This window comes from Andrena cerasifolii, chromosome 4 (assembly GCF_050908995.1).
Source record: "Andrena cerasifolii isolate SP2316 chromosome 4, iyAndCera1_principal, whole genome shotgun sequence".
Taxonomy (NCBI): Eukaryota; Metazoa; Arthropoda; class Insecta; order Hymenoptera; family Andrenidae; genus Andrena; species Andrena cerasifolii.
The window spans coordinates 10,811,251-10,823,955 of NC_135121.1; the positions used below are offsets into that span (position 1 = coordinate 10,811,251).

Genomic DNA, 12,705 nt, shown 5'->3' on the forward strand with positions numbered 1-12,705 from the left:
AAAAGTCAGCCTTTTCTACTTGAGCGCCAATCTAGTGGCCGCCAGAAGAACTAGAACGAAAAAGTCACATATTCTGAAAAGAAGTCGGAACACCTGTTTATTACACCATGCCTTGTTGCGGTGCTCATTGCCACAGCCGACTCGGCCAAGTTTTTGGGCGGTATTCTCAGTCGCTACTTATTCTTAAGCAAATTGAAAGAGAATAAACACCTTAACCTTAACCTAATCTTAAGCAAATGCTTAAGCATTCGGCATCCTTTACTAGTTACTAGTTCAGTCTCCTATTTAGTATAAAAACTCGTGACATTTCAAATTTGGACAACATACCTTATTTGACACTTGGCAGGTTATGATGGATTGACACTTAGTAGGTTATAATTCAATATAAATAGTATATAGGTACTGTCGTTTGCAGAAGAGAAGGCACGCGGACGCTAAGCATGGCAAGGGGGCTACTTTGCTCGCATTGGCCGACGCGACAACGTCGACCAATACAAAGTAAGCGAACGGGACACAGGCGGTGGGGAGCCAATGCGAGCAAAGTAGTCCCCTTGCCCCGTTTAACGTCCGGGCGCCTTCTTTTCTGCAAACGACAGTATGTATAATGTATTTTTTTAGCTCAATGATTATAATACATGGTATGTAGAATTGATTAAATTAAACGTGATGATGTATTTATGTTATTGCTTAATTCACAATTAAGTTTCAGATTTTAGATATTTAATTATATTTTCTTGTCCTATGAAAAAGCTATATATAGCTTGTTTTATAAATTTTTTGAACACTGGTCATAAAATAACAAATAGTAAGAAGAAGTATCTACTACCTTCACAATTTGTTTCTCTCATTGCAGATTATTTCATAATGTTAATTTCAGTACATCAATCATCTAGTCAGGTTAAATTACTTGATTTTCGGTAAGAATTATTGACTTGTGTCAAAAGAGGGGTAGAAGGTGTAACATGAAGTGTTTCTGTTGAGAGATAGTTTTTCATTGTTGTTAATAAACATCTGCAAACATGAGTAATATTTACATACAAGAGCCACCCACCACTGGTAAAGTGAGTATTAATTAAAGGTATTTTGGTAAATTCTATTTATTTCTGGTGTCATAACCTATGATGCCAGACATTTACAATACAATTAACTCTTTTATTAAACCATGTATAACAATGCGATCAATATCACTTTAAATATATCTCACCCAGTGCAATGATCATTAATTTCTTCGTTAAACATAGGTGGTGATGAAGACAACAGTTGGTGATATAGATCTGGAGCTATGGACAAAAGAAGCCCCTAAAGCTTGTAGGAACTTCATACAGTTGTGTATGGAAGGATATTATGACGATACCATATTTCACAGAATTATTAAAGGGTTTATAGCGCAAGGTGGGGATCCAACTGGTACAGGCGAAGGTGGTGAAAGTATTTATGGGCAACCATTTAAAGTATGTTTATAGAATTTCGAATTGAGATTGGTTCCACTATTACCGAATGATAACCGATGAGTGCGTACGTCTTAGGATGAATTTCACACAAGATTACGCTTCTGCCGACGCGGTTTACTGGCTATGGCCAATGCTGGGAAAGACGACAATGGTTCGCAGTTTTTCTTTACTCTGGCTGCCGCACCAGAGTTACAGAATAAGCATACAATCTTTGGCAAAGTCACTGGGGAAACTGTATATAATATGCTTAAACTTGAAGAAGCACTCGTCAACGAAGTAACTTTATTACTTTAACGTAAACAGGCGTGAAAATTTTTAAAAAAGAATACATTGCAATATTCCCCTCTTTTCAGAACGATAGACCACTTTACCCTCCAAAGATTTTAAAAACAGAAACATTGAATAATCCTTTCACTGATATTGTGCTGAGAATAACGGCATCGAGAAGCGAAGAAGGAAAGGATAGTACGAAAAGTAAAAAGACAGGCGTAAAGTAAGACGAACAGATATTTATGGTATTTGCTTTTGTGATAATATCTTTCATCGTGGAATATCTTTTTGTAGAAATTTTAACCTTTTATCTTTCGGGGAAGAGGCAGAGGAAGACGAGGAGGAATCTGCGATATTAAACAAACAATTTAGTGGCAAAGGCAAGTCGGCGCACGATCATTTATCCGATCCAAAATTAAGCTCTCAATCAGCCGTTGAACCGGCTGAGCCTCCCAGTAAAAAGAAGAAGGAAGATGGTGGCAGCGATTGGGAAAGCGACGAAGAAGTAAAAACGCCAGGAGAATTGGAAACTACGCAAAAGGAGAAGGAGTAAGTATAGTATATTCAATTCGTTTTCATTTGGAAGGACCTATTTCTAATTAAGATACTACACCTCCAGAGAAATGAAAGAAAGGATTAAGAATAAATTAAGAGAAACGAAGAAAGAAGCGAAGAAGGCAGAAAACTATAAGGTGGATGACGCTGAAGATGACAACGAGGTGCAGGAAGACGAGTACTATCTCGGGAAAGATAGAGAAGAGGAACGTAAAAAGAAAGCGTTTGTATCCTTTATTAATTAGTTATTAGTTTGCAGATGACAATAACCAAGTGCTTATGATGAATTTTTATCCAGGGAAGAAATCCGGAAGGAGATTCGAGAATTGAAACGCGATGTTAGGAACGAGAAGAAAGCAAAGGAGGCGGATGAAAAATTGAAACAGGGGCAGGAAGAGAGGAAGGAGAAGAAGACAGAGATTATGAAAGTCTACATCGAGACGCAAGAGAGATACAAGGAAGCAAAGTCGAAGATCCCGAAGAAGGGTAAAAGCCGCGAAGATTTTACGATGGACCTACTAAAGAAATTTAAATCCAAGCTTCAAACCGCTAAGGAGACTAGAGGAGAAAGATCGCCAAGTCCGCCGAAGAAACAAAGCGGTAGAGAAGAGGATTTCGATCCTTCCGATGAATCTTGGATGGTGCATTCGTTGCAGTGTGAAGAGAAGGTACCCGTGCTTGCCAAAGACGCGAGTACGAAAGAAGACGATTGGTTCGAGATCTACGATCCCCGTAACCCGCTCAATAAACGGCGACGGGGAGAAAAGTCGCAGAAATTGAAGGACGATAAAAGTAGACGCGGTGATTCACATCGCAAATAACCCGTATTGCAAGATAATAATATTATAAGTTATATAACATGCAAGCAATAGCAAGTCTTTTACATTGCTTGCGAGCTGTACAGAATTATTCATAGAACGTGTATTACATAAAATACATTTCTTTTTCTATAAAAATTCGCGCCACGATAAGTTCATTATGTATGTTAACGCTTTTGCAGTTTGCAGCTTTACCATTGATTTCTCGCGCTGATGACACACGTATTTTCTTTTATCGAATAATGCGAGATCGCATTTTGGTCCCAGCGACGAAGAAACATCTGGATACGTGCCTTCGGTGCCGTATGATTGTTTACCATAGTTTAAGAGATAACTTTAATATTTTGATGGAGGCTAGCGGTAGTGCCACGATTCTGTGCAAATAGACTTATAGATCGTAGCTTATCCCGGACACAGTAAACGTTGATAAGGCGCTGATACAAAGCACGGCATGCTCTTCCACTGATTCAGTCGATCTGTTGACGGCGTACGATATGCATCGCGTATTTACGTAACTTCGCCTTACCAAGTAAACCGAATTAATTGTCCCATCTGACTTCGTTAATAGTTATCGAGTATCAGTATAATTATAAGTTTAAAAGACTTCTGAGTTGGGGGAACAGTAAAACAAAAGAGAACTCCAGACAGTTTAATACAAAGTGAGAAGAAATACGTATTGTCATGTTTTTGTAAACAGTACAGTTTACAGTTTTATCGACGGACTATCGATATACTTGGTTTGTGTTTGTGCGTGTTATATCTTTAGCCGTTTTCAACATTATCCCACGTGCGGAGAAAGTGATCCCGAGAGTGTTTTATGCCGCGCTTCTAGAGGGAGAATGCCAACGACGCCATTAAAGCTAGATATACTCGGTATGCTTTGTATTCTCACATTCTTATCAATCATTTTAGGAATGTAACCGTACAGTAGTGGTTGTTATTTGCGCGATTGAAATTAGCTGGCCTCGATTCCACGTATCAGTATGTTTCCCCTATAAACGGATTTACTATACGAGCGCGGTAATAAATTAAATATGCACTTGCGACTAGCACTTCTTCATCTGTTTTCTTCAAACAAGTAGCGAAGTAACCGAAGTTGAATGTGCGCGACGTAAATATGAGCGCGCAGTACGCACGCGTGGCGACGGTCTAAGGCCCATCAAAATCGTATTACCTAGCATCCATAAGCAAATTAACTAATTATGCGATGGAAGTATTTATTTAAGCAGTCGTAAGCAGGGAAGGAACATATCGCCCTTTGAAACTGAATATGGCACATTCATTCTTTAATCGCATATTCTTCTTTAATGTAGCTCATTTAATCGTAATAGCAGCAATGTATAATCTCCCTCCACAAGATAGAACAGGATTTATTTTTAAATCTCTATCTGTCTGTACCTATATAAGGGTCGTTACATGTGCATACAGGGTGTTCACGAATTTATTGACACGAACTTGGTACACACTCAGCGCCCGTCAAGATAAAGGATTTTACGAACATGGGCCTGAAAGTCAACCATGTTCGCGTTATACAGTAGAGCAAAGAGGGAGATGTTACATCGACGAAGTGTTCGGTATGTCTTCGATTCATCGGAATATACCAGTCCATATGTATCTTTATTGATGATCGCGCGGACTCAAAAACATCAGCTTCTTTATTTCTTGAGTAGAAGAAGCGTTTAGAAGCGATTAACGGCAAAACTCTAATAAACAGTGCACAGAGAAGACTGATTCGTTACTAATAAAGGTGACGTAATAGGAATATTACTCGGAGACAGTTGGCGGGCACAATATTTACAAACACTCTTGTCGCTTTATTTTGATGAGTAACACGAGCGTCCAAAGTTCACGTCACGAATTTTGACTCACCCTGTACAGGCGCGGGGGCAACCGAGAGACAATTATACGTAAACGTTTTACTTAATTAAAATTGATACGCAGGAAAGTAAAGCGAGCACCGTATATGACATTCCGATTGATGCAAGAAATTTTGTAATACCCATTTTAATTCGAACCTCAATTTTCGAACGATACGTCAAAAGTTTGTTTATTTAGTTAGAAACGCATATCAGTTTTATTCCACCGATTATCGAACTTTCCGAAAGAAGCAGATTAATAGATCAGACGGATTACGTGGACAGATACTCGAAGAAAGATATGAATATTCTATTTGTATACACGCGCGTATCTTTCGCGCGTGCCTGTACGTACGAGACTCGACGGGGACAATATACGCCGCGGCGATGTTGTAGGTGAGGGTTATCGCTTTCATTTGGTACAAAGGTGATCGACGAAGGCGATGCCCTCTTATTCATAAAACGTAGGTTCACGGAACGCGCCACGAGCGCGATCACTTGGGGTGCGATTGGAAGATCCAGGCTTAGCTTATCTATCAGAACATTTTTAACATCGTAATCCTTCGTCGTCTTGTAGGAGCGTCGCCAATCGAATCGCTCCACCGGAATCCCGCAACCGTTTCGATTACTTTTTCGCAGCGATCGCGTAACTTTTCCTCGGCCCACTGCTCCCGAGTATATTTTTGTTTGTCTGAAATTCAACGACAGGGGGCACTCGTCATCCTTGAATAATTGCTAACTTATCCGCGACGTGTCGCGGTTGGAAACACGTTACTTCTATTACACCGGAGTCCGGACAAATGTGAGCGCGATAACGGCGTACTTAATCGTAATGTTGAGTACCCGGTCGTGCGTGGCACGGAGAAAAAGCTTCGTACCCAAAGGATGTTCGCGGGATTTTCCATTGTTTTCCGCAGAGAGTGCCGCGTGCGTAACGACATGCAAGGATATCGCGTTCTCGGATCGAAGTGATACGAGACACATTGATCTGTCGTTTTCGATCGGTAAACGTGACAACGCTTGATAAAGTAGGACAAGGTACTTCATTCACGGCGTCAGTTGCGAGAGGGGCTGAGAGCGATATCCGACGGTCTTGTACCTCTTGACTTTTCGTATGCATCTTCATAGATCGCGCCATGGATCTTTCTGATTCGCGGGGTAATGAATAAACATAAGTAGATGGAATTGTACCTGGTCGCAGCGTGACTGAAATACAATAGTATACACGATGGATGAGGTAATCGCTGTATAACTTTGTACGATATATTTCGATGTAACAGCGACTGCGTGGGTGGATGCTTGTAATATAATGAATAAACGAGTAAACACTGTTTACATTAAATGTTTATTAACCTGTAGATTAATTTATGAGGAGGAATAATATCAGAGGTATTTCCCCATTGATTGCTATTTCTCAACAGTTTACCTTAGTAATCGAAGCAATCAGAGATGTTTAAACTAGCTTAAGATTTTCTGGGTAAATAGCAAGGAATCCTCCTGTTTCAGCTTCGAAGCTGCGGAATAACAAGCTGCGGTGCAAGCGATAAATTCATTTTCCTAATGTATGTCGCGATAATGAAGTACGTACGTCTCAATTGCTGTGGAGCGAATCTAACAAGGGAAGATCCCGAACCCGAAAATTCAAAAAATTCTGAAACTTTGTCAATATGTAGGGGATTTCCTCCTGATTATAACGCAATTTTTGTTTGCTGCCCAAATTCGCTCGAAAGGGGTGAAATTAACCCCTAAAAATTCGGCTATTTTCCGATTTCGTGTTATAACTCGCGAACTGTAAGAGATAGGAAAAAAGTTTCAGGACAAAAGTTACTTCTTTTAATTAGATTTATCATTTGGTGAAAAAATTATTTTACAGTTCACAATTTCGGCGCGACGAGCTTGAAATTTTTCAATTAACTTGTTTTTTTACCCCGAAAGAAATTCGCGAAAGTCACACCTTTCTTCAAATATTCGTTTGGGGTCTGTGCATGAAGGAAGATTTTTCATAAAGATTTTGCAATCCGTAGAGGATGGTGTTCGTCCAAGAGACTGGCAGCCTCGCAGGTCTCAGTACAAGGTGCCGCTGAGGCTGTTGCGATTATGTTTGCTCGGGATGTTTCTTCCCTCCGTATTGGTAGCGGGGCCAATGTACTTGCGGTATCGCGTTTATTCCGAGCAATTGTATCCATTAACCGTCTCCGATCAGAGGCTTATCAACGCGAAAGTGTCAACGACTTGGTGCCAGGTAAGTGGCTTCCGATCTCCATTCCAGCCGCTACTTATTACCCTCGACCAACACCGAGCAATGAAGTATTGATATATAAATCGCCCCTCTACAGAGCCAAGTGATCAGAGCAAACACGACCTTCAATGCCTACCTGATGAGCGACGAGCCGAAAGTCCGGAACGAGGTGCAGCCAGTCTCGATGACCCGACACTTGATCCTGGAGGACGATATGAAGGAGTATTGGGGCTTCTATCTTCTCCGCGGTAGCAGCGTTACCGTTTCCACTTGCGTCAGGTAAAGGGTTGAAGGAAGGAGATTAAAGGGAAACAATTGGAAATGATGTTAAGGGGTGTGGATTTTATGGTAGATGGCCCGGAGCTTCGCTAACGATAATTCGTGGGCACAAACATCTTCACGAATGCGCCTTCATCGGGGATGATAGCAGCGAGGAGTTGGAGGAACTCCTCGAGGTCGCTAAAGAGACTGGATTTCTACTAGTTAACGACACACACGAGGTACGGTATGATTCTACGCTTAATAACCGCGATATTTACGGGGAGGGGAGATGTCTCCTTTTGGAGGAAGTAAAATTTACAAATTTCACGCAGAACGAGAGCCCGAGCAACGAGCCGGAGAAGATGAAGAGAGCGCAGTACGGCATACAGTTCCATCACGAAGATCACGCTCTTCCTCAGAACAGCTCCAGACACTTGTCAAACACCATGCCGCATCACTACAACAGCCACGAGCTGGACGCCAAAGCCATGAGGGCCATTCTCACCGAGCTGTTCGCCAAGACCCTCGACACGAAGAAGATGCAGAAAGAGAATCCTCATCACCACTACGAGGGCACCTTCGTGGACACGGCTAATATCGTTAAACCGCCCGGTCAATACGCTCCCAGCTTCGTTCAGAACATAAAGAGCACGCTCGTCAGCGATAAAGCGACGGGGACTCCCGAGGAAGCTTCTGAGAATCAGAGCGCCAGGTCAAGGGAGGAATCCTCTTTGGTCCGTCAGGACGAAGAGCGCGAGAAGTCGCTGGAGGAGAAGGCACGGTCGCAGGAGAATTCGGAAAGTACGGGGTCCACGTCGGCGGAGGTGTTCCGCGAGGTTCTGGATAAGATTAATTCCTTGGGCTACCGCGGCAAGAAGATACTGAAGAAGCTCATGGACGAGGTCGAGAAGAAAGGCCCCGAAGGCGACGCGTTGCGGCGGGTCGTGAACGAGACGATGAACGACCAGAATCTTTCCGACGCGGAAAAGAAAAGGAGGCGAAGGGATTTGATTCTGTCGTCCCCTCTCCACAAGGAACTGACCGAAGAAGACGAGGACGACGACGCCGCCATTGAAGAGGTGAACTAATCGACACTCCTTTCAGTCGAATTCAAACGTCTACCATTAATGCTGTTAATATCATTACGTAATATCTTTAACGGCGTTTTCCTTAATCATCCACGTCGCGATTAAACGCAAGATTCGCAACACGGAAGAACTCTAAATTAAGCCGCGAAGGATCGCGGAAAATCTCCTGATGATCTCAGCTCGCGATGGCGAGTTTCCTCCGAGCGGGTGGTGTTACAAAGCGCGCGATAAGGCGTCGAAGCAAGCAGTGATTAAGCAGGGAGGCAACGCGAACAGCGGTGCCTGTTGGTTGATTTCATCTTAGGCGAGTCTCGGTTCTGTCGGATGATTTAGGTTTGCTTAGAGCTATCTCGATTCCGTCAATATCTTGACGTCAAATACCTCGGCGATAACAGTCCAATTTAGTAGATCGTCATCAAAGATTTATCGCTCAGATAGATACGCCAGATTAATTATATTGCCCTCATTATGGATTATTAAATCACACAACGCTGCGCCGCCTATCGTCTGCAGTTCGCCCGCGCGTAATTTTCTTATCCTGGTATTTTCGTGGCCGTGTTAATATTTACTCCAGGCGCTCTGGCCTGAACAATAAGGAAGATGGATCGCAAATTTTGTTGCGCCTCGTTCGACGCGGACGGGGCAGCGCTCGCATGTGCTCGATTGGCCGTTAGAAGGGGATTAGTAAAGAAACGTGTAGGTTTAAGGGAATGGAACTATCGCGCTTTATACACTCCTCATAGGAGCCTCGGTTCCTTCTGCAACCTCATATAGAAATCATAGCCACGATTCATGTTTTGCCGAATTGTTTCCGTTTTACTGTGCAATTTCTGCTCGTACATCAGGATATGTTGCACTCAGATGGCATCGCCGACGACAGGGGCACCGTTAACGAGACGTTGCTAAACGACAGGAGCAACTCTGAGTTCTGGAGCTCGTTCAGCAGCTCCGAGGAGCGGCTCCTTGAGTGCAAAGGTCTGATCTTGAATTTGCCTTTGACGCCGCACCACCATTGCACCCCGCGTCACGAGAGCGAGCATTCCGTCGTTTCGTTCGCCAATACGATCACGTACAGGTACACGGGCTTCCAGATACATTTATAGACCCTCGACGAGATAAGACAGATAAGCCTTTAACTTTCAAAAGCAAACACGATTGCATAGATATATCTTCGGCGATATAAAAGCCTCTTGTGTTCCTAAGGAAACATCTATTTCGTACTCCGTAATTAATTCGCTATTTCCTACGCCTTATCTCTCGATTGGCCACTTCAACTGTCTCCGAGCCTCTCGTCCCTTTATACACGTAAATAAGCAGATGTAATTCGTCCCGCAGAGTGCCCACGAACGGATACTACTTCTTCGTCTTCAATTCCGAGAACGAGATCCAGCCGAATTACGTGCGAGTACGCTTCGACCTGCTGAAGACCGTTTACAACATCTCGAACCCGGTCCACGCCTGTAAAAACAGCACGGCCGAGTGCTCCTTGCCGTTCAGGATCTTCAGCAACGAGAGAACTGTCCTGGAATTGCCGCTGACTGGCAACGACTCGCAGTGGAACGAGGATTACGTGGTGTTGTCGATGTGCGAGCCCAGGACCTCCATTTACCTACTCTGCATCATACTGGTCCCTCTGCTTATCCTTGTATTCGCGTTTCACTGACGCTGACGTTTGCTCGGCAAGGCGGGAGGGCAGTATTCCGATCGCGCGGCGAGAGCTCGCCGATAATGCTCAACCTTGTAAATATGTAGTTAGCCTTAAGTCGACGGAATCACGCGGACAAGCCATTGCTCACACTGGCGATAGTAGAGACAGTATTTTTACACTTCCCTTGTACTTCCTAATCGACAGCCGTGGTCCAGTAGCGAGTTTGTGATAAGCGGAGGCGAAGATTAACGCCCTCGGCTTGCCGTAAACGAGCAAATCTAAAAAGGTAGAAGGAAGATCGAGCTCAACTATTACTATTGATGTTGATGTTGCACAAAATTAGAGTGGAACTGAATAATCGCTGAGCGCTCATTGAAAATGCTCGACTGTTTATGCGGCACGTTTCATAGACTTTTATAGCTTGTGATGCGCGGATGGATTACAGCAGGGGTGCACAAGGAGCCGTTTTTAGCGCCTAGCTGCGAGCAACCGGCCTGTCCCGTTGCTAAGGTTAGAACCGGTGAGGAGAACTGCAGTAGTGTATATAGCTGGGTTCAAGTCATACCAAATGCACGTACACTACTGCGGTTTGCCTCACCGATTCTAATCTCAGCAACGGGACAGGTGGGTTGCTCGCAGCTAGGCGCTAAAACGGCTCCCTGTGCACCCCTGGATTACAGTCTCCGCCTTATTAATTTATACTAGAAGCGAACGTTTCTACCGCGAGGCGCGCAGATTGCTGTGGGATCTATGTTATAAGACGGAGACTGTAAAGAGTATTTATATTTTTAATAGAAAAAAAATACTCCAAGTAACCGTTCCAATCCTTCAGTTCTCTTTCTAAGGATATAAGGGGGATGTCGGGGAACTTTCCGGGAAGATTGTTTCGGGTGAAAAAGTGGCGTGACCAAAAACGACGGTAATTAAGCGTCCCGGCGGGAGGAGGGTTTAATCCTTTACGTCTTCCGACATCTTAAAAATTAATCTCCGTCCTATCTGTCCCTCTAATCCTCGCGATTAATACTTCATGTCGATGCAAGAGCCTCCCGACAACTTGACCCTACGGCTCCATGGACGTGGGGGTGCGAGAGGATCGCGTTGGGGGTTGCGAGGGCGGGGCAACCCTTATCAGCGTTGAACACTCGTGCCTCGCGCAGCCTCCGCTGTTCGAATGACTTTTCGCAGCGAAATCACTACCACCGCTCGTCGTTCTTGTACGCGGATGTCCTTGCTCGATACTCATCTCGGGCTACTACCAAACGACGCCTTATCCGCCTTCTCGGATAGCAATAGAAAGCCTGCTTAAAGTTTAAACTAAACACATTAACGTTCCGTTACATTGTCCTTACGCTCGCGTAACTGACATTTATTGCGCCTATGAAATACAGCCACCTTTCATTTAAAAATAGACGTCCTTGGAATACGTTATCAGGTGTGCACGAGCAAAAACGTCACTGCGGCTCTATTATTTCTCGCGAGCACTTCTGCCTTGTTCAAGAGAGAGGCTCGTTCTTTCTTACGTTCACCCTTGACGCAGGGATGGAGCTCGGCAATTCAGGGGGGCGAGTGCTCGCGACGGTCTGGTAAGAGTGGCGCGTGGAAAACAAACACTAATAATGGGATTAATATGGAGCGGCTGGTTGACGGCGATAACGAAAATTGATTTCACCCTGGTGCCCTCCGGGTCCTCTTTCCACCCCTGTCGCCGTGCTCCTCGACGCTCAACCCCCCAGTGTGGGGATCCTATTTGGACGCGTTCACGTTTCATGGGACACTGCGCAAAACCGGCGACACGCCTCTTTTCTAATGGTACGGCCCGCCGACGATAATTCTCCCGCGTCCTCGACCATATTCCGTTCCCTTTAGGTTTTCCATGCTACCACGCTGATTCCAGATAACGGCCATAACAGTTAGCGGTACCACAATCGCTCGCGACGTTTCTGCACGGTACATACAAATTCTTACCATTCATCGGCTTCGAGATTTCAAGCGCCGGCCTCGAGGATACGTTTCTTCTATATCTTTACAGAGATAAAGGGATTTCTTCTCTGGCCGTATAAATTTCTTGCATGCTTTCCTATTGCCTTTAAATCGTTTTCGATTTTTGTTCACCGCTGCTTTCGCGACGTAGACACAGGGAACGGAATTTTCATCGACGCTCGACCACCACACGGGCAGGTCTCACGGAGAACGCTAATACTTAATTCGTATTCGCTGGCACGCGCAAATTGAGCTGTATGTTACTAAACCTGTGGGAAACCGCTACAATACCCACCCCTGATGACTTTTTGCTGCACCCCGAGTCGATGTGCATTCGGGGTAGTTTTATCGATTCGATGGGAATTCGTTTGAGACGTGCGAATGAATTATAGGACGGTCGTATAGGTGATGGTAATCCTTACTCTGTTTCTTTCTTTAAGGGGTTGTACCTAGTCAGGCGGCCGAAAAGAGACGAATGTTTGTGAATTTTTTTTTTAAGAAGCGGAAGCATATATTCTTAAAGAACATTTTGCACTTAA

General features: G+C 44.1%; 2 protein-coding genes across 3 annotated transcripts; both read left to right on the top strand.

Moving 5' to 3' along the window:
• The first annotated feature begins 793 nt into the window (after nucleotides 1-793).
• On the top strand, nucleotides 794-3,232 carry LOC143367838 (spliceosome-associated protein CWC27 homolog). The gene is made up of 7 exons (XM_076810059.1): nucleotides 794-1,061; nucleotides 1,242-1,451; nucleotides 1,527-1,727; nucleotides 1,805-1,944; nucleotides 2,016-2,270; nucleotides 2,341-2,499; nucleotides 2,575-3,232. The coding sequence occupies exons 1-7, from the start codon at nucleotides 1,020-1,022 to the stop codon at nucleotides 3,095-3,097; spliced, it is 1,530 nt and encodes a 509-aa protein (XP_076666174.1). The 5' UTR covers nucleotides 794-1,019; the 3' UTR covers nucleotides 3,098-3,232.
• A 233-nt stretch (nucleotides 3,233-3,465) lies between these two features.
• LOC143367829 (uncharacterized) lies at nucleotides 3,466-11,001 on the top strand. 2 transcript variants are annotated; one of them, XM_076810038.1, is made up of 7 exons: nucleotides 3,466-3,955; nucleotides 6,972-7,192; nucleotides 7,287-7,468; nucleotides 7,542-7,689; nucleotides 7,783-8,529; nucleotides 9,384-9,613; nucleotides 9,874-11,001. In XM_076810038.1, exons 1-7 carry the CDS (start codon nucleotides 3,934-3,936, stop codon nucleotides 10,199-10,201), a joined length of 1,878 nt encoding a protein of 625 aa, XP_076666153.1. In that variant the 5' UTR covers nucleotides 3,466-3,933; the 3' UTR covers nucleotides 10,202-11,001. The 2 variants fall into 2 exon arrangements, with proteins under 2 accessions (XP_076666153.1, XP_076666152.1); XM_076810037.1 differs by having other exon boundaries at nucleotides 3,470-3,967; nucleotides 6,975-7,192.
• Nucleotides 11,002-12,705: the final 1,704 nt, after the last annotated feature.